Source organism: Epinephelus lanceolatus, chromosome 24 (genome assembly GCF_041903045.1).
Source record: "Epinephelus lanceolatus isolate andai-2023 chromosome 24, ASM4190304v1, whole genome shotgun sequence".
Classification (NCBI taxonomy): domain Eukaryota; kingdom Metazoa; phylum Chordata; class Actinopteri; order Perciformes; family Serranidae; genus Epinephelus; species Epinephelus lanceolatus.
The window spans coordinates 11,762,045-11,784,915 of record NC_135757.1 but is presented as its reverse complement, the minus strand read 5'-3'; the positions used below and the strand labels follow the sequence as shown (position 1 = coordinate 11,784,915).

Sequence of the window (22,871 nt, the reverse complement as noted above, 5' to 3'; positions counted from 1 at the left end):
TTTATGTAGCATAATAGGTCCCCTTTAAGCTCAAAGATTAGATGTTTCTTGCTGAAACAGTTTGTCCTGGTGATTTAACCAGGAGAGTTTCAAACTGATCCAAGCCACACAGGCGCTCCAGCTGTGAGTCACGTAACACTGTCAATGGGAAAAATATGGGGACTTGCTAAGTGGACGATTTCCTTTTTGTGAGGGTGGGAGTGACTGTTGGTAGAAATTATGCTTAATCACATATATCCATAAAGATCCGGTGTAGTCCTCTACAAAAATACATAACCCTTCCATTTTTCTTACCCCTTTGTAACGCTCCCTCTCCACCCATAATAATCTGCATACATTCCCTCACAAAAACATCTCAGTGTTTATGCTGTAGACTGAATTATGATACTTTTTGTTGGAATGTATATGCAGCATTTTGGAAATCCTCTACGTCCCCTTCCCCTAATGCAATTTCCCCACACACAAAAAATGGAAATTGCCTCAAAATACACTGCAGCAAGGTAATTAAATTGCTGCCTGTATCCTTGCAAAACTAACAGATGTCTTCTCCTGTAATACACGGTCCCATCAGCCTCGAACAAAACACTCACCTCCAGTCAAATAGCAGAGCTTTTCACAGCATAAGAATGAGTCTGCCTCGCTGAAAAGCTGCAGCATCTGACAGAGACACCCACTGTTTCTTTATATAACACCTTTTTTCAGCACCTATTTACCTTGAAATGATGTTGCCAAGTAACAACATCCTGATTGTGTGTGCGCGTGTGGGTGTGTGCATGAGTGGGTGTCTTCTTAAAGTTGTGTGTGTCAGTGATGGATGCTCTAAAGTGCCATTACGGGCTCTAAAAGTGGGGTTCAAACTGCAGCTGGGTAAATGACTTCAAGTCCTCTTTGCTCCTTCGTATATCACTGCTGCACATTAATCCCTAATGCTGCTAATGCCCGCTGCCTTGCAAAGGGCAAAACACTTTACGACGCAGGATGTTGCACCTGCATTTTTTTTTTTTTTTCATAATACCTCACATCTTTTACACATTTTTTCTAACCTCTTTCACCCTCTTCTTCCCTCTCTGTCTCAGCATGAGCTGCTTAACTGATACATGTACTGCAGTAATCCCCTTCTTAGCGAGCGGGATTAATATTTAATTCAAGAAGAGCCTTTTATCAATACCTCGCTGTGTTTTCATTGTTCGCTCTGTTTAGGGCGGCTTCACCCAGCTTTTGGGCAGATTGAAGGAGTAGTAAGTGTATTAATGCGATAGATTGGGCAGATGGGAGTGTAAGAACATCGTTTAATCACACACTGGAGTTCTTTCAAACTCTGGTGTTCCCAGAAATTTGTCAAAATGTGGCCACTGAAAATCTTGGGATGGCACACCCAAACCAAAAACCAGAACTAAATTTCAGGAATTCGATTATGCTGTTGAAGTATAGGCGAGTTTAAAACTGTGTCAATATAAGAGGTAAGGAACTGCATACTGTTGTACTTTGGTTTCTTATTTTACAGTTAACAGTACCAATTATCTGATATGAACAGACCAATACTGGTGCAGTCATCATTTTGAGTTCCTCAGCAATCCTGTTTTAAAGTATCTACATGTTAGGTAATTTGTTGTTCTTCAAAAAGGCTGGTTTTTCTTTATGTGAAAGAGACAAAAAACAGCTTTAATTTGGAGGAGTACATTAAAAACATTTAGCAGGAACAAGCCTTCTCAAGTTCAGGGGACAGTAATGAAGACCTATAGAACCCAACAACGCAACCCAACCCTTTAAAACCTGAGCAAATTGGCCTTTCAGGAATACACAACAAAGGCAATGAGCAAATTTACAAGAAATGACCCCCAAAAATAGCAAAGAGATTAGTAAAAGTTACTGGGACAAATAAGTTGAAAAAGGTAAAAAAAAAAAAAAAAAAAATTAAATTAAATAAAATAGAAAAAAAATCACATATATATATATATATATATATATATATATATATATATATATATATATATATATATATATATATATATATTTATACACATACAGTGGTGGAAAAAAGTTTTCGGACACCCCATGTATCTGTGAAATATTGCATTAAGAATCACTCTTAGGTCTTCAAGTGCAATTTCTTTTAGTACAGTCACAGCCAAAATACTAAATAAATCCTAAAAAAGCCATTAAAAACTTAAAATTGATTGGTTCCATAAAAATACATAAGAAATTTTGAGTATTGGATCATTTTGGTACCAGTGATGAAGGCCGTTCTTTTTATTAAAAGACACAATTTTTGTTGCCAAGCTTCGTGTCTACATAAAGCCAGCACATTTGAAAGTTCTTCAGACACAAAAATGGCTAAAACAAGGAACCTAATGCAGGAAACACGCCTGAAGATAAAGATTCTCAGCCAGGAAGGGTACAGCTGCCGCCAGATAGCCAGGAAGTGCAGATGCAGTCCTTCAGCAGTTGGATACACGCTGCAGAAATACAGACGAACCAACAGCTTGGGAGACAAACCAAGATCTGGGCATCCAAGGGTTTCTTCAGCAAGAAATGACCACATCCTGATCCGCATGTGCAGGCAAAACCGCCGAATGACATCACAGGAGCTTCAGCAGCAGTGGTCAAACCAAACTGGTGTCCAGTGTTCCACCCACACTGTACGTGGCCGACTTTTAGATCATGGCTTAAGGTCCTACAAGGCTATCAAGAAGCCCCTGATCAATGAGAGACAGAGGTTAGCCCGGTGTCGTTGGGCCCAGGCACACAAGAACTGGACAGCCAGGAATTGGAAGATGATTTTGTGGTCAGATGAGTCCAGTTTCCAGCTTTATCTTCCTCCTACTAACGTGAGGGTACGCAGAAGGTCAGGCGAAGCATTATCTCCAGCATGTACAGTACCTACTGTCAAGCATGGTGGAGGCAGTATCATGGTTTGGGGATGCATGAGTGCTGCTGGTGTTGGTCATCTCACTGTCTGTGATGGCACATTGAACTCTACCAAGTATTGTACCATTCTCGAAACCCACATGCTCCCTTCTGCGCGTGCACTGTTCCGTCGAGGTAAAAACTGGATGTTTCAACAAGATAATGGCCCTTGCCACACATCCAAGGCCAGTAGAACTTGGCTGCAGGAGCACAGTATCCAGGTCTTAGAGTGGCCAGCTCAATCCCCGGACATGAGCCCCATTGAAAATCTGTGGTGGATTATCAAAAGGTCTGTTTCAAAGCATACACCAAAGAATTTAGAAGAATTAAAAGCAGTAATTCAAGAAGAATGGGACAAGATTACCCTTCAACAGTGTGAAAGGCTCGTGGGGAACATGCCAGCCAGGATTAGAGCTCTACTACGTGCCAATGGCAGGACTACTAAATATTAATTTGATGATGTGATGGTTTATTTATTTTTTGTTCAGTTTTGAACACATTCTCTGTTATTTGTTGACTTTGATACCGACAATGTTGAGAACTGACATATTGAAACTGTCAAGAATTTAGTTTTGTTAGTTTTTCTTGTAAACAATAAACAAAAAAATATAATTTGTATTTGTTTGTATCTGTCTAATGCAGCCACACCTTTTGAAACACAAAAAAGATTTTTCCACAAATATTTCATGATAATATTTGAGATTGTGTAAAATTTTAAGGGTGTCCGAAAACTTTTTTCCACCACTGTACATACATACATACATATATGTATGTATGTGTATGTATATATATATATATACACACACATACATACATATATATATATATAGAGAGAGAGAGAGAGAGATTTTTTTTTGTATTACAACCCTAAAGGTACAATTACAACAATAATAATATATACATTTTTTCTGGGGATTTTCTGGATCTTTTTAAACATTTTTAATTATTTTCCCCTCACTTTCTTTTCTTTTTCAGGTTATTTTTCTTGGTAAATCTGCATATTATTGCAGTTTGCAAGACATTTCTTGCCAAGTTGCTCATCACCTTTTAGCACGTTTCTGAAAGAAACCAAACCAATTACTCTAAGATTTAAATGTTTGTGAAAGGCATTTCAAAGGGTTAAGATACCACGACCTTCACACTAGCTTAAAAATTAGTGCAATTATTTCACCAGTTTGGGTCAAGGAGCCCATTTAAAGATCGCCATGCTAGTTGTTCCCTCGCCAAAATTTAGCTTAAATTTAAAGCATTATTTAGCCTCCCTCTCAACAAGCAATGCATGCATGCATGGCTGGTACCTTAGGTTGTTTAGGTTCACAAGATACCACTACCTTTGTGTTAGCTTAAAAATGAGTGCACCACAGCCTCTTAAAGACAATAATGTTTACCTCCACTCATTTGACCAGTTTGGGTCAAGGGGCCCCTTTAAAAATGGCCATGCTAGTTGCTCCCTTTCCAAAATTTAACCTAACTTTGAAGCATTATTTAGTCTTTTTCCCGACAAGCTAGCATCATTGGTATCAATAGATGCCTTAGGTTGTTTCATTTCACAAGATACCAAAATACTGTCACGCTAACTTAAAAAATGAGTGCACCACAGCCTCTTAGAGGCAGTAATGATTGCCTCCAATTATTTCACCAGTTTGGGTCAAGGGGCCCCTTTAAAAATGGCCATGCTCATTGTTCCCTTGCCAAAATTTAGCTCAACTTTAAAGCACTATTTAGCCTCTTTCTCGATAAGCAATGCTAGCATAGTTGGTATCAATGGATGCTTTAGGTTGTTTAGTTTCACAAGATACCACTACCCCAAGCTAGCTTAACAAATGAGTGTGCCACAGCCTCTTGAATACACTAATGTCGACCTCCGATAATGCCTGTAAGGGCCAGTCGGAGCCACTCCCTGCACCAAATGGCCCACAGACAATAGCTATATTTCCATCCAAAAGTGATTTGAATCATTGGGAAATGCGCATTAAAAGAAATACGAATCCTGTGTGTTTCCATTAAATGTACTGACTTTGGTGAAAACTACAAACTCGTGCGAGTTTTCCGCAGAACCGGAAACAAAACTTCTTCTAAGTTTTCTGGCGGTTGGCAACCAGCTTGTTAATGCATTACTGCCTTCCCGACCCGGAGTGTGGATATCACCATGGAGAGAGGTGCGCTACGTCAGACTTAATTCGAACATAACTGTTTCCATCCCCCGTTTTGCGAATCAACATTTTTTCGAGTCAACCGAAACCTGGCTAAAGCGAGCGTTTTTTAGTTTGTGCGAATCAGGGGATTTTAATTCTAATTTTGGCGTTTCCATCATAATTTTCCGATGCAATACTTCTACATGCGCATCTAAACAGGCTGATGGAAACATGGCTAATGTTAGCAACTAGCTTACTAACATAGTGGAGCATTTTGCATTTATAGAGCCAAATATTTTCCTCAGGTGTTGTAGACCAAACTGGCAAAAAAGAGGGTAAATATTGGAGTTATCTTGCTCCGTTCTATGAACGCTAAGGTTGCCTCATGTCTACTTGATGTGTAGATAAACCACTGTTGGAGCCAATATGGGTGTTTTTGTTTGCTGCCACACCACAAGGGGGCAGTCAACGTTTTTAGAATTGGTGATGGGTCACGTCAGTCAATAAAGTACAAAAGACACACAGGTGTGGGGATCAGTGTGTTTGGACCACAGGAGGTGTTACGTTTCTTACTGCAACACATAACATTAAAACATAAGAAATTAATCTAGTAAATAAATAGGTTTCTGTCAACTACCACCACCACAGAACCGAAGAAAACGTCGCAAGGAAACACAAAGGTATGCGCATGCAAGAAAACACTTTAGTGATTCATTCACCGCAGTGGAAACCGGCACTGGGCCAGTTTAGCCACTACAACCACTGTTAGCTTACTCATTAGCATTTGTATCAATGCGTACATGACACCACTGCTTTCAAGAAAGTATCTGCATTGCTTTAGTTTTTGAGGGGGCATTCATCAGCATCTTGTTAAAAATACAGTAGTGTGAGTCACCAGGGTTAAAAATGACGTTTGTGAAAAATATTCTATGAGCAATGCATCACAGCAACATTTGCCTTCAAAATGTCCTGTATGCACTACACTCCTATTATTCTAAAGGCAACACACAGCTGTAAGGGCTTTCCACAGGTTATATATCTTTGAACTATCCCTTTAAAGTCAATGGTTTCTGAACCTCTTTGTGCTTTATCCTTGAACCTCCAGTACTTGCATTCATAAACGTACCAAGAGCCTATTGTGCTCTGATCCACTGCAATGCTGATCCAGGATTAGCCCAGAGGCATGAACACATGACAGAGTAAACTTTAGACTGAGGTGAAGATACAAACCTGCCTCATGTATACACACATTTGAGTGACAAATCTTTGGCACCAAGGAACAAACACACACACACACAGGTGAGCTAAACTATCCTGACTGTGAAGTGGCTCAGTGTTATTTCCTTTTGACAGTGAGCTGTTAATGTTGGCAGCATATTGCAGAGCGCAATTTACACTTTTGTGCACAAAACTAATAAAAATGTGGATTTTTCTGTCAATGCTCAGTTGTCATAAAGGTGAATTTACAAGAGAAAAGGAGCTGCTTTAGAACTTCCTGTCTGTGTTGGCTTTTAAATGAAGCTAAATTTATTCTGATGAAGACCTTGTGATGTGGTTTAAAGCTGTCTCTAATGGTTTGAACATCAGAGACAGTGACTCTGCCTCTCCTGCCTATCAATTCTACTTTTTCTTTAAAAAAGAAAAGTGTTATTTCTCCATTCAAAAGTTATGTAGTCTCACTTTAAGGCTTTTATATACAATAGCAGAGACACCAACACTATACACACAGTGTCAAAGAATCTACAGAGTGCAGCAATGTGTCCATTTGTCTTTTATTCAAGGCCAGATTTTCTCTGTGCTGCAACATGAGTTATGGCTGTGAAGTCTCGCCGGAGCCAACAGGCCTCCTGCCAGACTCTTCTCCTTGGCCTATTTCTGCTGCTACATTTAATAATTCACATTTAAAGAAAGAGAACTACACCATGCTTTGAAATGTAACCCACTTTCAGTAATTAAGGAATTATTTACATTTTTTTGTGACGTGTAACATATATGTCTTTAAAAAAAAAAAACTGCAGTATAAATGTAATTCATGAAATGAAACATGATGGAAGCAGCTCGAGGTGGTTCAGTGATACAGGACTTTAGCTCCACCCAGTGGCCCGTTTATTCACAATTTCTGTGTGCATTTGCGTCATCATGCTTTCTCAATCCATGGAAATCCGTGAACAACCCCCACCATCAAGTTAGATAAAGGAAGACTACAACCGGAAATGACAGGACTCTCCCTTCAAAATAAGACAAACCATTAAAAATGTTTTTTTTTTTTAGCAGACCAGTTCACAATAATGAAGCTACAAAAATCTGTCTTCACATATCATACACATATGTCGTGTCATTGTTTGTGGAACAAATTCTGCACCTGTACTTTATCTGTGTGATTATAATGTGGAGTGGACAATTATTAACGTTTTCATTTCTTTTTTATTTCTTATTTTTCTATTTAAATTAGCTTTTTCTAATCAATGGGTTTGACATGTCAGAGTGGATGTCGATGCTGTTTTCTTTTTATGTTTAGGTCATTTCACCATTTAAATTGGTCTTTTTTTTTATTTATTTTTTTTAATACTAAACACCATGTGCATAAGTGAAAGATGTATATAATGTAAATAAAAGTGTATAGTTGTGTGTAAATTTAGTACTTTATATTTTTCTAATTCTGATATATATATATATATATATATATATATATATATATATATACAGTACAGGCCAAAAGTTTGGACACACCTTCTCATTCAATGCGTTTTCTTTATTTTCATGACTATTTACATTGTAGATTCTCACTGAAGGCATCAAAACTATGAATGAACACATGTGGAGTTATGTACTTAACAAAAAAAGGTGAAATAACTGAAAACATGTTTTATATTCTAGTTTCTTCAAAATAGCCACCCTTTGCTCTGATTACTGCTTTGCACACTCTTGGCATTCTCTCCATGAGCTTCAAGAGGTAGTCACCTGAAATGGTTTTCCAACAGTCTTGAAGGAGTTCCCAGAGGTGTTTAGCACTTGTTGGCCCCTTTGCCTTCACTCTGCGGTCCAGCTCACCCCAAACCATCTCGATTGGGTTCAGGTCCAGTGACTGTGGAGGCCAGGTCATCTGCCGCAGCACTCCATCACTCTCCTTCTTGGTCAAATAGCCCTTACACAGCCTGGAGGTGTGTTTGGGGTCATTGTCCTGTTGAAAAATAAATGATGGTCCAACTAAAGGCAAACCGGATGGGATGGCATGTCGCTGCAGGATGCTGTGGTAGCCATGCTGGTTTAGTGTGCCTTCAATTTTGAATAAATCCCCAACAGTGTCACCAGCAAAACACCCCCACACCATCACACCTCCTCCTCCATGCTTCACAGTGGGAACCAGGCATGTGGAATCCATCCGTTCACCTTTTCTGCGTCTCACAAAGACACGGCGGTTGGAACCAAAGATCTCAAATTTGGACTCATCAGACCAAAGCACAGATTTCCACTGGTCTAATGTCCATTCCTTGTGTTTCTTGGCCCAAACAAATCTCTTCTGCTTGTTGCCTCTCCTTAGCAGTGGTTTCCTAGCAGCTATTTGACCATGAAGGCCTGATTGGCGCAGTCTCCTCTTAACAGTTGTTCTAGAGATGGGTCTGCTGCTAGAACTCTGTGTGGCATTCATCTGGTCTCTGATCTGAGCTGCTGTTAACTTGCCATTTCTGAGGCTGGTGACTCGGATGAACTTATCCTCAGAAGCAGAGGTGACTCTTGGTCTTCCTTTCCTGGGTCGGTCCTCATGTGTGCCAGTTTCGTTGTAGCGCTTGATGGTTTTTGCGACTCCACTTGGGGACACATTTAAAGTTTTTGCAATTTTCCGGACTGACTGACCTTCATTTCTTAAAGTAATGATGGCCACTCATTTTTCTTTAGTTAGCTGATTGGTTCTTGCCATAATATGAATTTTAACAGTTGTCCAATAGGGCTGTCGGCTGTGTATTAACCTGACTTCTGCACAACACAACTGATGGTCCCAACCCCATTGATAAAGCAAGAAATTCCACTAATTAACCCTGATAAGGCACACCTGTGAAGTGGAAACCATTTCAGGTGACTACCTCTTGAAGCTCATGGAGAGAATGCCAAGAGTGTGCAAAGCAGTAATCAGAGCAAAGGGTGGCTATTTTGAAGAAACTAGAATATAAAACATGTTTTCAGTTATTTCACCTTTTTTTGTTAAGTACATAACTGCACATGTGTTCATTCATAGTTTTGATGCCTTCAGTGAGAATCTACAATGTAAATAGTCATGAAAATAAAGAAAACGCATTGAATGAGAAGGTGTGTCCAAACTTTTGGCCTGTACTGTATATATATATATATATATAAAATGTATTTTATGTGTATTCAAAATGCATTCTACTGCCATTCAACTTGCTTTTCTAACCGTTCTATTTGAGCTGCTGTAACATGTGAATCTCATCTTATCTTGAGTACTTCCATGTCTAGCTACTCTCCTCTACCACAATCTAGAGTACAACATTATGGTATAATGTATGGTGTACGATATATACTACATATCACCAAATTTAATGAATCTGTAATTACCTACTTATTTAATCAAAATTTTGAATAAAAAAATATCAGCCCTATAAAATATGATGCAGTACAATGCATTAAAATTCCAAAGAGTATATTAAAAATGAGCTAAAATTGGCTCTACAATAACCAAGTGACGTGTTAATGAATCATCAGGGGCGGGCTACAAGCAGTCACTGTGGGCCCCATGACATTCCTCTCTTGACCCATGCTTCTCTCAAGCATCTTTGTAAATTTCCCCCCTTTTCTGTCTTTTTTTTATTTTTAGGAACCTTGATTTCCCTTTCTTGGGGACAGACATGACAGCGTATGCTTGTGCTCCACTAGCATAAGCAGTTATTTACTTGGCTCTAGCTGTGTTACGAGACGAATCCTGGTGAAAGGGCGGACTAGATCATGTTGCACCTTTAAGGGGTGAGAGGGGCAGTCAAAGCTTCTGGAGTTCAAATGTTATTACTAATTAATTATTACTTCGGTGTTACTCAAGATACAAATTGACGCATTACATTTTTATATATTTTATTTTGAAATATCTGACAGGAAGTGGCAGCTTTAATGACTAGTTTGACTGGTCAACGTTTTACCAACAACGGTGTTTTTCTAAGCGAGTGCACTGTAGGTTGCAGCCATTTCTGTCATCGGTCCGTATCCTGTTGTCTGAGAGAAGTATCTCCTGTCCCTAACACACACTTAAGAGCAAAAACAACTCAGATTTTAATCTTGTGTTCTCGGCTGGCTCGCTTGCCAGCTGAATCTCGTCGGGATGGACCCAGCAAGCCGATACCAAGTGGTGAGTGTGGACGGACGAGATCAAAACACCGTTTGATAGCTCGGCCTGTCACAGGAAACAAGGCCCTGGTAGAAATGAGGCATCTCTATTTTTTTAATATTCAACTATAAGAAACAAAATCGGGTGGACACGAAAGCAAAGCCTTTTAATTCGCTTCTGAATTGTTACTTCTGTTGTATTTTACCTTTTACTTGTTTCCGCGAACCGTTTTGTTTTGACAGCCTTTCAAGCACTTCCGCATTGGCTGAGCTAACGTTAGCTAGCCTGCCAAATTTAATCTTTTAGGCCATGAAATTTAATATTACACACTTAACATATATTTTCATGGGTATATGGGTATGTAAAACTTTTAAACTTTTAAGTTACACGGTGGTTAGTAAGCTAACACATGTTTAAAGAGGCCAAGCTGGAAGTTAGCATTAGCATGGGAGTTGTGTGGCTAATTAATGTAGCTAAAAGGGGAGTTTTTCAGTCACTTAGCTAAGTGATAATAGCAAACACCCTGGTTAACTATTCAAGTCCAAAGGGCTAGATAAAGTTCAGTCAAGTAATAACTTAATAACTAACTTTTCCAAGGCATGACTGTAACTTATAGCAGATATTAAGATATTCAGTGAGTTATTAATGGCAGTAAAAACTGTGTTCCCATGTGGATGAGTTAAAAACAACTTCATAATGTGGTGACCATTTGGGTTAACCAGCATTAAACGTGGCATTTAATGCTGTCTAAAGTGTTCCCAGGCATGTTGAAGCATCAACAGCGGCTGGGGGATTTTGGAAACAGTTGTGGTCACTTTGAGATAAAGTCCGCTTTGTGCTCCGATTCCTGTGGTTCAGGGTATGTGAGTGGTAATCCCACAGGATTCAGAGTGAGCCAAAGCAAATCAGTGACGTGCTCTAACTTTTCAACCCTGGACAAAGTGCAGATTCAACAGTAATCCTGAGCGTGCAAAATAACATGAGCACTACACACATTAGTCAACTTCTGGACGATGGATTCTCAAGGATTATTTAGAGACTGTACACTTCAACACGTTCGGCCAAACTGATAAACTATCTGACGTTATGGTTTGTACACAGCCCCATCTTTATTTCATTATGCCGACATTCACAAACGTCTCATTCCTCCCCACATTTTGCCCCCTAGCTTTCTCATTCTTCTCGAAATCTTTTCTGCAAGTATGGGGCACTGCTGCTCGGAGCAGCCTCACATTAGTTTCTGGTATATTTGGACACATGAGGAGGCTTGTGGCTATGTTGTTAAGATCTTATGTAATCCCCTGTGCGCGGGGGTGCGTTATGCTTTGTCCTTGATTCCGAGCCAGTCGTCAGCCACTCATTCACTCCCTACCTTGTGCATCGAATGTGCTGGTGGAGTGTTACAAGATAGAATTCGAGGGCTTTTTGGAGAAGTTTATCTGCATGGTGATGAAGATATTTCCTTTTAAGTATGACTACCTCTTCTTTCACATGGTGGTTAACTGCGCTCTCCTGTTCTTAGTCACCTGTGACTTCTTAGTGATCAGTTTGATGTCAGCTGTTGTTACGAAGGGGGTTTCCATGTTTGCGCTGGTGTTTTACCACAGCACGACCTCCAACCTAGTTGCAGCCAAAACTAAAGCGAGGTCATCACCAAACTAAAACTGCAAACTCCATGACGGTTTTTCACTAAAGATTTAGAAGCAGAAGGCTCATGATGTTTGGTATAACAACACAAGTGAGCAGTACAACAGTATACAGTTTCATCCTAACTTGGACATTGTGTTCCAGAAACCGACCCTAACAGCTGTCACTTGTGTTTTTCAGATATTTGTGACAGAGCTCTGAACAAGTTTAACTTGCTCAGCCACATTGAGTTAGCTTTTGCTAATCCTGGGTTTGTGTCCACAGTGTAACACATAACTAGTCTGCGGTTTTTACCTGTTAATTATAGGTATTATAAGCTAAGATACCAGAGAATCAACCATAAAACATTATACGTGCTGCTGACTTTTGACTTGATATTATAGAATTAAAAAACAAATGTGTTGTATTTTATCAAGATCAGTATCACTGTTATTGCCGTTATAGGGCAAAAGATTGCATAATGCTATTTTGGTTTAACTTAACTTTCTCAAGGGCACCTTGATGGAAGTCACAGAGAGTGTGAGGAGGAAACCCTGCCTCACTTTGCCCGCCCTGGTTTCCCGCCAGCGGCTCTGTACCCATCATGTTTCCCTCTGTAATTTCAGAGGGTGTTTGGCTCTTTGGTCTGGTGAAAATTAATGTCACTGACTCTCTCAGCTGTAGCGGGGACACTCATTAACCGATTACATGTGTATCACTTTTCCAGAGACCTTCCTCTGTTGACATACTGATGTAATGTCAGGTCTCTTAGCTTAGAGTGTCAAACATGCTGCTGAGGGCAAACGGTGAAGCAAATGTAGACATGTGTACCGTAGCAGTATTATTACAGCGCACACATCCAAGTAGCAATAAAAACTGTAATCCTTAGTGTTAAATTTTGTGGCAGCTTTAAAATAAAAGCCAACCTGTGTTTTGCTAGTTGAACGCTTTTAATGTGAAGGATTGACAGTGGGAAATGTGCTGTTTGAATTAGTGGTTAATTAATCAGCTGCGATACAGTATAAAGAGAGTGAGCAGTAAATGGTGAAGTTGTTAACAATGAAATTAAACAGAGCTGTCTTACAGGCTATCTGAATACAGTGCAGGAATGGCGGACCCCGCCATTCCCATTGAGAACTACCAGGAATAGCCTTTTATTCATGAGATTTTGACTATCCAATGAAATGAAGATGGCTTAACTTGATAAATGTTTGATTGATGTCATGATTGGCTGGCATTCTAACATGTTTAGCACAAAAAAAGATAAATAAAATAAAACAGAAGTTGATCTTTTGCTTCATTATATCTGATAAATAAATGCCTTACACATGATGACCAACAAGGATGACTTAACTTGTGTGTTCAATAAAATTAATTTAATGAAAAAATTAATATGCAAAGGGAGCTGCCATTCACTCATTCAGCTTGAAAATGCCATTTTAAAAAAGGGAAAATAAATAAAAGGGGGGACTGACCCACATTTTGTGCTGACAAACAAAAACAGATTGTGCAAAGCTCATTTTGTTGCACAATAACTACCTGATGTTGGTGCTGCCATCAGAACACAGTACCCATGTCTGACTGTAAAATACTTGGCTAAATAGGTGGCTAAAATAACAATTACCGTATCTTACAGTCTTTACCTGTCTCAGCTTTTAAAAGCAGTTCATTCTGCATGGCAGAAGATATGTGATTGATGCCAGCTTTAGAAACTTGGCACAGTGTGAACGTCCCCTCGAGCAGCCACACTTTTTAGCTGACTGATCAGCTGATCTGATTCCTCTAACCCCCGTCTCATCCTCTCCTGCAGTTGCACAATGAGGACGACTCTTCAGAGGCCTCAACCAGCGAGCAGCAGCCATGCACTTCTGCCACAGCCCAGGCTGGCACGTCCAGCCAGGACCAGAGCCAGGCCCAGGCCGGACCGGCGCCTGCTGCAGCGGGAGCGGAAGCGTCGGGATCAGGGACTCAGGGGGAGGGAGAGGTACCTCCACCTCCGTACGCCTCCATTGACTTGGGAGCAACCGCTGCAGCACCTGGTATGCATAAAAAGAATCCTGCTTTATTTAGTTTCCATTTAACCTAATAGTTCCTTTAAATGAGCTGCAACTGGATTTTTCCAACGTGTGGTTGCATACTTCCTTAAATAGCTACGGCAGCAGTTTCGTGGCAATTTCTGGAGAGTCTTGACTCATCAGTCAGTGTTTGATTTCCATGGCAGCATTACCACATTACTGGCAGCTGCTCAGCCAGATACTGCACGGAGTCCCATTTCTTCCCTTTGTAACCAAGTCCTCTCCTCTCTGTTGTTTCCACAGAGACCAGTTACCGAGGTGACTTCCCAGTGCCTCCGCCCTACAGCGTCGCCACCTCACTGCCCACATATGACGAAGCGGAGAAAGCCAAAGCGGCCGCCATGGCGACCTCTACTGTGGAGGTGATGCCACGGGTAAAGACAAATGCTCACACACACACACTCCTCTTGTTATCTCTCTTATTGTTTTATAAATGTCCTTTCATTGAAGCGTAATAAACGACCTTTGTGACATCATAATATTTGCAAGCTATTCTTGTGGTGTGTGTTCTCTTACTTACACATGAGAAGGGTGGGGATTACCTCAAAGCACGCTACATCTGAACTACCCCACTCAACAGACATGTAGGAACAAAATAAATGGTAGTAATTAGTCTTCATTACATGCTGGTGTTGTGGTTTGTATTACGACTCTTACCTGCTAAGCTACGTATTATGAATGAGTCATTCATATTTAGATTTGATTGAGCATGTGTTAAGTGGCAGTGCCTGTGAATGAAATAGGTCTCAGGGTGAGGGAGGTCAAACATGTCTTTTAGTTCATTTGCGGACTGCAAACTCATATGTGGTTTGTTTGCATCCAGGATGATGAATTCCCTCCCAGAGATGATTTCAGCGATGCCGATCAACTTCGGGTTGGGAACGATGGAATCTTCATGTTGGCCTTTTTCAGTAAGTCCATCTCATGGTAACATTTTAATTGCTTCTGTTAATAGGGCTGGAGCCAGGATTATAAATCTAGTGTAATGCTACATCCACACTACGATGTTTTCATTTTAGAATTGCATTACATTTCAGAAATAATCTGTCCATACTAAGGTGCCTGAAAAGACACATCACATAACCATTCGCGTACACTGGGCATGCAGGTGCAGATGTATACAGGAAGCAGATTGTCTACTCTGTGGTTGGGTGCTTAATTATAGAAAATACTACAGAAAAGTAAGACCACAGATTTTTTTACTCGGACTGATGACGTGGTGGAACTGCTAGTGGAACTGCAGAAAACAGATTGAGGGTCGTTGCAAAGCAAATATGGCGACATATTAGATCGGTACCTGCAGCATTATCCATTCCATGGCAATGGGAAAGGAGTACCCTCACGAAATGGTTGAAATCACAAAAGGTATGTAGGCCTAGCTATCTATAACCCAATCAGGATGTGGATGAAGGTGTCTGCATCACTGTTTGCATAAAGTTTCAGTTTCCACCCATCCACACTAAAACACAGCCTTTGAGTTTTCAAACTAAAACAAGGTCAGCAGCATTTTAAAAGGTCTCCATTTTAGGGGTTCCGAAACATCGGAGTAGTGTGGATGCATGGCGTTAACGTAGCAATAGTTATGCATTGTAAAATGAAAACGTCTTAGTGTGGATGTCGCCTCAGAATTGTTGAACAAAAAGCGTTATGTTCTTCCTCTGCTGTTGCAAATATGGCAGATTGAAATGTAAATTAAATAAAATCATCATGTCTATTTTCTTTTATGTTGTCTTTGCAAAGCGAAATAATAAAGCATCTTCCTGTTTGTCCCCGTAGTGGCCTTCCTGTTCAACTGGATCGGGTTCTGCCTGTCCTTCTGTCTGACCAACACCATCGCCGGACGCTACGGAGCCATCTGCGGCTTCGGCCTTTCCCTCATCAAGTGGATTCTTATCGTCAGGGTATGTTCACAGTTCTTCTTATATCAGTGCTGAACTTTGACGTCTCCATGATGAAATACTGAACGTGTAATCTTTGTGTCCAGTTCTCTGACTACTTCACTGGCTACTTCAACGGTCAGTACTGGCTCTGGTGGATCTTCCTGTTGCTCGGTGAGTTTATATTTTTTTCATCTTGTGTTGTCTCGTCGACTCAAAGGTGGAGATCTCTGTTGTGAAGTGGACTGTGCTGTCCCTCCGCAGGTCTGCTGCTGTTCTTCAGGGGTTTTGTTAACTATCTTAAAGTGCGCAACATGTCAGAGAATATGGCCACCTCTCATAGAACACGCCTCTTCTTCCTCTACTAACAGGTAAAGCAAAATCTCCGATGAAAACTAAAAAGAAAAAAGAAATATGATGCAGCCGCGTGTCCTAATGATTATTCCCCACAGGTTTCCACACATCAGCATTCCTTTCCAATGTGAAGTTCCCTCCCTCCCCCTCAAATGACCTGAGCGAGGAGCCTTGCAGTGAAGAGAGGAGACAGGGAAGGAATGAAGGAAAAGACACAGGGAGAAAAGTGTTACCGGTCTCATTAAAAGCATAACGTGGCTCACTCTGAACTCCTGAACCGAGCCGAAAAAATAAGTCTTTGATGATCAGATCTCTTCCCCCGGCTTTGTTTTTTGTTTTTCATTTTTCCTTTGATTTTCAACACAGTGTGAAAAAGCAGTCCCACGTATGTGTCATGGCTCTCAAGAGTAGGAGTGTTTTTGAGATGCATGACCTCGGCGCTACCTGAGGCAAATTCAGCCAGCCAAAATGAGATATCCAGTAGCTGGAGAGTTGAGAAACACCAAATGAAAGCACAATGAAACTATTTCAATGAAACATCTTAAACATAGGTAAAACAAAAGTTACAGTTGCTCATTTATCACTTAACCTGTGTAAACAAGAAATCTGTGTTATAAGCTTATATTTAAATAAGAAAACCTTTTAAAATAGATCATGTTCAGGAAGTGGAAACCTACTCTGAGCCTTTGATATTCACATCTCTCCTCCGGCTTTTGCGACAAAGATCCAGTAAGGATTTCAAACTGAGTGCAGCCTGTTTGACTTATTGCACATTACAATGTATCTCAAGCAGTTTGGGCTCCAGCTTTGCCATTCCATATTTTTAAGTTCAGGGTGTTTTAAACAAGTCTTACTTTAAATGTGATGTATTTCGTTTTTGTGCATTAACATGTGAGCATCCTTCCAACATCTCAGTCTTACATATCACACACCGCAATGCTTATAGTGTTTTTAAAGGGATAGTTCAGATTTTTTTAAGTGGGGTTGTATGGTGTGTAAATCCATAGTCAGTGTATTTCATACAGCAGATGTCAGTCAGCACTTCTCCAGTTTGGAGAGGCAGGCTGGAGTCTGACGTGGAAGCTGAGCGATGTACTGTTGTGGATGGGGGCCAGCAACAATACGTACTTTAGCCACCTTAAAAAAGTGTACGCTATATTGAGAGTATTTTCACTGCTTTACCTTTCCATCAGACCGGAAAGCCATTAACAGATCAGTTATCTATGCTCTCACTACAGCCATCAGACCCCATTGAGAAAAACGGTAATTTAAGCTCACTGAGCACAGGAGCTGCTGGTCTACCACTGCTTCATTCAGTTGGTTAGTTTGTGCTATTGTGCGACTCTGGTGAACCTGAACTAACCCGTTTGAACGCCGAAGTCACACAGTAACACAAACAAAACAGCTGATTGAGGCAGCGGTAGACCAGCAGCTCCTGTATTCAGCAGTATTAAATCACTGTTTTTCTCAATGGAGTCTGGTAAAGAAGAGAGCAACATAACAGGAAGTCGAACAGCTTTACTTTCCAGCTGAAAATCACTGTCTGACATTAAGGTAAAGCACTGAAAATATTCTAAATATAGTGTCCTCTTGAATGATATTGATTGTTTAGGTGGGACTTTTTTCGGTTGCTGTTTGCTCCCTCCATTGCTGAGCTTTCATGTCGAACTCCAGCCTGCTGCTACTGTATGTAATATACTGTCTATGGATAAGTACCTCGTACAAACCCACTTCAAAAAATCTGAACTAACCCTTTAAACCAAACACATCTTAAGAGCTTCACACCTGTTGACCTTTTACCGTGTGACCAGACAATATGACAAAGGGCAGCTTGGAAATAATCGAAACAACCAAAAACAAGCTGAATCTGTGAGCTACCGAGAAAAAGATCTGAATCTAATGAATGCATCTGCACACACAGATCCACAAATCCCTTTTCCTCCCTGTCTTTGCCTTTTAAAAACTGTCATGCTGACCTGACCTATGCAGTAAAATGTCATGACATATCTAGAGGAGGGCTACATTTTCTCTCTCTGAATCAAAGAAAAATGAAAAGCATCTGCCTAACTATCCAAACCAAAACTTAATCATCTGTTTTTAACCATATTTTATACGTAAAAAAATACATTAGTAACCTTTCTGTGGTTCAGTATATCACAACAGATCTGTAAAACATCATACACCTGCTTTTTCTCTTCTCAAGCTCCGCACTGATTGCCAAATGCGTCTGGCAAAACAGTATCTGTAAGCTCCCGAGGAGGCTCCTTGGACAAATCAGTGTTTCTAGGCCACACAGGCTGCTCTGGTGAAATCGGTGGGAAGCGGCCCAAAGGCAGGACTGTGTGGGATGTCCGCTTCATCTCCTGCTTTGGTGCTGATGATAAGCATTTTTAAATACAACTGTTACGTGCCAGGCTTGAGTTCAACTCAATTAAAAGAGTTGTATGCAATTTAGTTCTCTGTAATGCCCTACAGTAGTCGTGGATGTAAAGTCCTGTGATCATGGAGTAGGTGTAGTCGAATAGTTTAGTTCTAAAAGATCAGGTTCGCTCCAGAGTGAAGTTTTCAGATATAGCTGAGGTGCTCATACACTTGCCAACAAATTTATTTTAATTAAAAGTCAATCAGAGGACAATGCAATAAAAGCTATTAAAATGTGACTGGTTCTGCATGTCGTGCATGATTTAGAGAAACCCAACACGTGGATCTCTCTCTGGGATTTTTTTGGCTTTTATGATTAGATTCAAATTTTCTTTAGGTGGAGCGAGACGCTCTTAGTGATGTAACATAGCTCCTGTTAGGACGGTGGAGACCTTTTATCATGTGACAAACTGAGAACAATATCAGCACATGTTGCCATGTCTGGTGACAGTGATGAAGCGAGGGGATGCTGTCCAGTGTGAGTGCAGTTGTCTGTATGAGCTTGTGCACCATGAAAAGTGGAGCCTGACTGGACAAAGAGAAACGTGCTTTTTTTAATTATTATTTTTGTCATCCAGAAAATGAAATGTATATACCAGCTTATGCCAAGTCATAATATTTGCACTTTGAAGAACTTCTGTACAGTATGATTTGTGAATCTGCTTAACTTGATGTGGTGGATAGAGAAAAGATAAAAAAAAAAGAGTAGCCATCCAAGTTTTACAACTGGAATTCTTAATCATCCCAAATGGATAATTTGCCTTTTGCACTTTTTATTTTTCAACAATGATAATATTGTTATTGTGTGTCTTGTTTCATCGCTTTTAGCCTAAACTGTGACAGCTTAAGTATTGCCCAACTTTTTTATTTTTAAATGCTTTTTTTTTTCTTTTAACTGGTCATATCCAACTAAAGCTTCTTTCAGCAATATCAAGACCTTTCAATGAATTATAGCTCTGCTGCATGATTTATCCACCTGAATGAGTGGGGTAATATTAGGATTAATCTAGTACAACTACATTTCTTTGTTTGTAAATAAATGAAGAAAAAACAAGACGGCAGACAAACTTTTTTTTTTTAGTCCAAGATAATCCTTGTAACGTCTTCTGAAAAAGTTGTTATGCATTTATTGTAACTGGAATTGACAGATAATCTCTTGCAAAAAATGCCAATAAAGTTCAAAAGCCTGCCGGTTAAGTTTTTGTTGGATCCTGTGCTTTGTTTGTTTGTTTTTTGCTTTTAAAGCCATGTTAAGGCTCATTAATGCTCAACGTTAAATACAGATCCGGATCCGGAAGGAGCCTTCTGTCCATGCTCCGTGTTCATTTCGTCCGTATTTCTGCATGTTTCCATAAAGCTTACGGATACGGGCCAAACGGAGCAGTACCACCGGGAACCGTGGGGGCAGTCTTGCTGTCACTACCTGATCCGTAGCTATAGTGAGACACGAAGAAGAAGTAACAATTCAATTCCTTTCATCGGCAGTACTAGAGAAAAGAATTCTCCGTCCTCTAGGCGCGATGTGTTTAACGGCCTCACTGACCACCGCCTCCTACAACGCTGCCTCTGTTTTTGTCTTTTATGCAAGAGGTACATTATCAATATCTCCTCCACAGTCGCCATGTTTGTTTTTGAGTTTGTTGTTGTCATAAACTTTTGACGCTGCGCTGCTCCCTGGTTAACATCCATGCCAGCGTAAAGGGCGCATGGAAGTATGTGGGCAGTGACGGTAACATCGTTTGAAACGGACGTATACATTTTCGTACGTAAAGGGAGCATAAATGAGCCTTTAGTGTGACTCACTGGCGCCCCCAAGGGGTGGCCACGGTCCCTCTGGCACCACAGTTGCTGCCCAACCTAGCAAAAACAATTGGAGGCTGACATTATTGTATTTAGGAGGCTGTGCCATGATCATATTTTGAGCTAGCATGAATGTAGTCGTATCTCGTGAAACCAGACAACCTAAGGCATCCATTGGTACCAACCATGTCATACTAGCTAGTCGGGATGAGGGCTAAATAACACTGCAAATTTAGGGTAAATTTTGGCGAGGGAACAACTAGAGAGTTGAGTTTCCGTCTACAGAGACAGTTTGGTCTGCAACAACTCTTTAACAGCTAAATACTCCACTATGTTTGCATGCTAGTCGCTAACTTCGTCTGAGAGTTATGTAATGCCAAGCCAGTGGTGCACCAAAGGGGGGGCCAGGAAGGGGCATGGTCCTCCTGGCCCACCCTGGTGAGAATAATTAAAGGCGGATTCAGCGTCTTTAACAGGCTGTGGCAGGGTCGTTTTTAAGATAGCTCGAAGGTCATGATATCTTGTGAAACTAGACAACCTGAGGCATGCATCAGTACCAACCATCTCATACTACCAAGTTGGGAAGAAGGCTACATAACGCTCCAAATTAAGGCAAAACTTTGCCTAGGGAAGAACTAGTATGGACATTTTCAAAGGGGTCCCTTGAACCCTCACCTCAAGATATCTGAATAGTAATTGGTTCTGTAGGTACCCGTGAGTCTCCCCTAAGATTGAGAAGGCTTCTTCCCCGTAAATGTTTTATTGCTTACAATCAATGTACCTCTTCAAATTAAAGCTGTATATTTGTCTTTTTAAGTAAAAGGACAACCAGCCTATATGAAGGACGATGAACGGCCAAACATGTACAGATACGTAACAAATTAAAACAAGATTGTTGTGGAACTCAAATTGTTAACTGTACCAGTATTATTCTAAGAAACAAAAACACATCAGTATGTAATTCCTTAACTCCCCATATTGACATAAGTTTTTAACCAGCCTATATACTTCAACAGCATAATAGGATTCCTAAAATTCAGTTATGGCTTTTGTTTTTGCCACCCCAGGACTTTCAGTGGCCCCATCTGGCCACCATTATGAAAAATTCCTTGGGGCGCCACTGGTGTAACTCACAGGCAAGCTAGTACTTTCTCTGTGATGGATTCTCCTGTGTTCACATTTGAGTCTGAGGCATAAACACTTAACTGGCTGTCATTCAGTCAATCATCAGGCTCATTCCCGGCTGCTCCTGCTGCTACGCTCCCAGTGTGAAACTGACCTTAAACCAGCTTCACTGCCCATTCTCTGTTGTATTATATCCCCCGGCCTTCACTTCACAGTCCAATAAAGACGGAAATGTAATGTTCAAATGATAACTACTTGAAGTAAAAAATGTCCTGAAGATCCCACCATGCCCATCATCTTTATGGCATCTGGGGACACATTTATTGTACCACTGAGGGCAAAGAAAAAGTTTACCCTCGAGGAAAGTCATGTAGACGGAGAAGTGAAGCGGTAAATACCTCGTATCAATGACTCAATGCCATTAAGAAAGCAACTGAGAAACGATTACTTTGACTTATGACCAAATACCTGCAAACCAATGATGTTCCCCTCAGCCTCAGTACTTTTTGTGTCCTGCTAAGCAGCCAGTGTTAGCACGCTAACATGCTAAACTGAGATTGTGACCATGGCAAGGGTCATTCCACGGAAATTGTTCAGATTGGACCTTGGAATTTTAATATTTTTTAACATAACCACATGTAGAACTTTGCATAAGTTACGTTTGCCAGAGAGAGTTTTGAAAGAAAAATTTGCCAAAAACAAAAATCTTTAAGAAAATTAAAACTCACCAGCATTTCAATTGTATTTCTTCAAACTCCTTAATGACATCATATCCTCTGAGTGATGTCACTGAAATACACAGATGGCACAAGGACAGAATATGAAACTCATGGACACAAAATATGATGTGAGAAATGGTCAGAACGGGCATGACAAAATGAAAAATAATTAACAGAAAACAGTTAAGGATCTTAAAATTGCAATTTTATTATTGAATTTCAGTCATGCTAAGAAGAAATATGAATTGAAATATCGTCTTCAGACATTGAAAATAAAACTGCCTGTTTTTCCCTTTAAATATTTGGGACCCAAACTGAACAGTTTTCGTGTAATGACTAGTAAACATAAACTCACTAAACATCAGCATGTTGGTTTTGTCATTGTGAGCATTAAGCTCCAAACTCTGCACTGCAGGTAATGTCACTTGTGGCTATATTGCTGCAGTTTGTCTTTCTTTACTCCACTAGATGGAGCCAAATACTGTTTGTAAGAGTCTACT

General features: G+C 40.3%; 1 protein-coding gene across 1 annotated transcript; it reads left to right on the top strand.

Moving 5' to 3' along the window:
• Positions 1-10,165: 10,165 nt before the first annotated feature.
• ndfip2 (Nedd4 family interacting protein 2) lies at positions 10,166-18,966 on the top strand. Its single transcript, XM_033616046.2, has 8 exons — positions 10,166-10,395; positions 13,811-14,039; positions 14,319-14,449; positions 14,899-14,986; positions 15,852-15,976; positions 16,060-16,126; positions 16,217-16,323; positions 16,405-18,966. Exons 1-7 carry the CDS (start codon positions 10,369-10,371, stop codon positions 16,318-16,320), a joined length of 771 nt encoding a protein of 256 aa, XP_033471937.1. The 5' UTR covers positions 10,166-10,368; the 3' UTR covers positions 16,321-16,323; positions 16,405-18,966.
• Positions 18,967-22,871: the final 3,905 nt, after the last annotated feature.

Coding starts and splice junctions, on each gene's coding strand:
- ndfip2 (XM_033616046.2), top strand. CDS start 10,369: ATGGACCCAGCAAGCCGATACCAAGTG. Junction 10,396..13,810: donor CAGCAAGCCGATACCAAGTG/GTGAGTGTGGAC, acceptor CCTCTCCTGCAG/TTGCACAATGAGGACGACTC. Junction 16,127..16,216: donor GTGGATCTTCCTGTTGCTCG/GTGAGTTTATAT, acceptor GTCCCTCCGCAG/GTCTGCTGCTGTTCTTCAGG.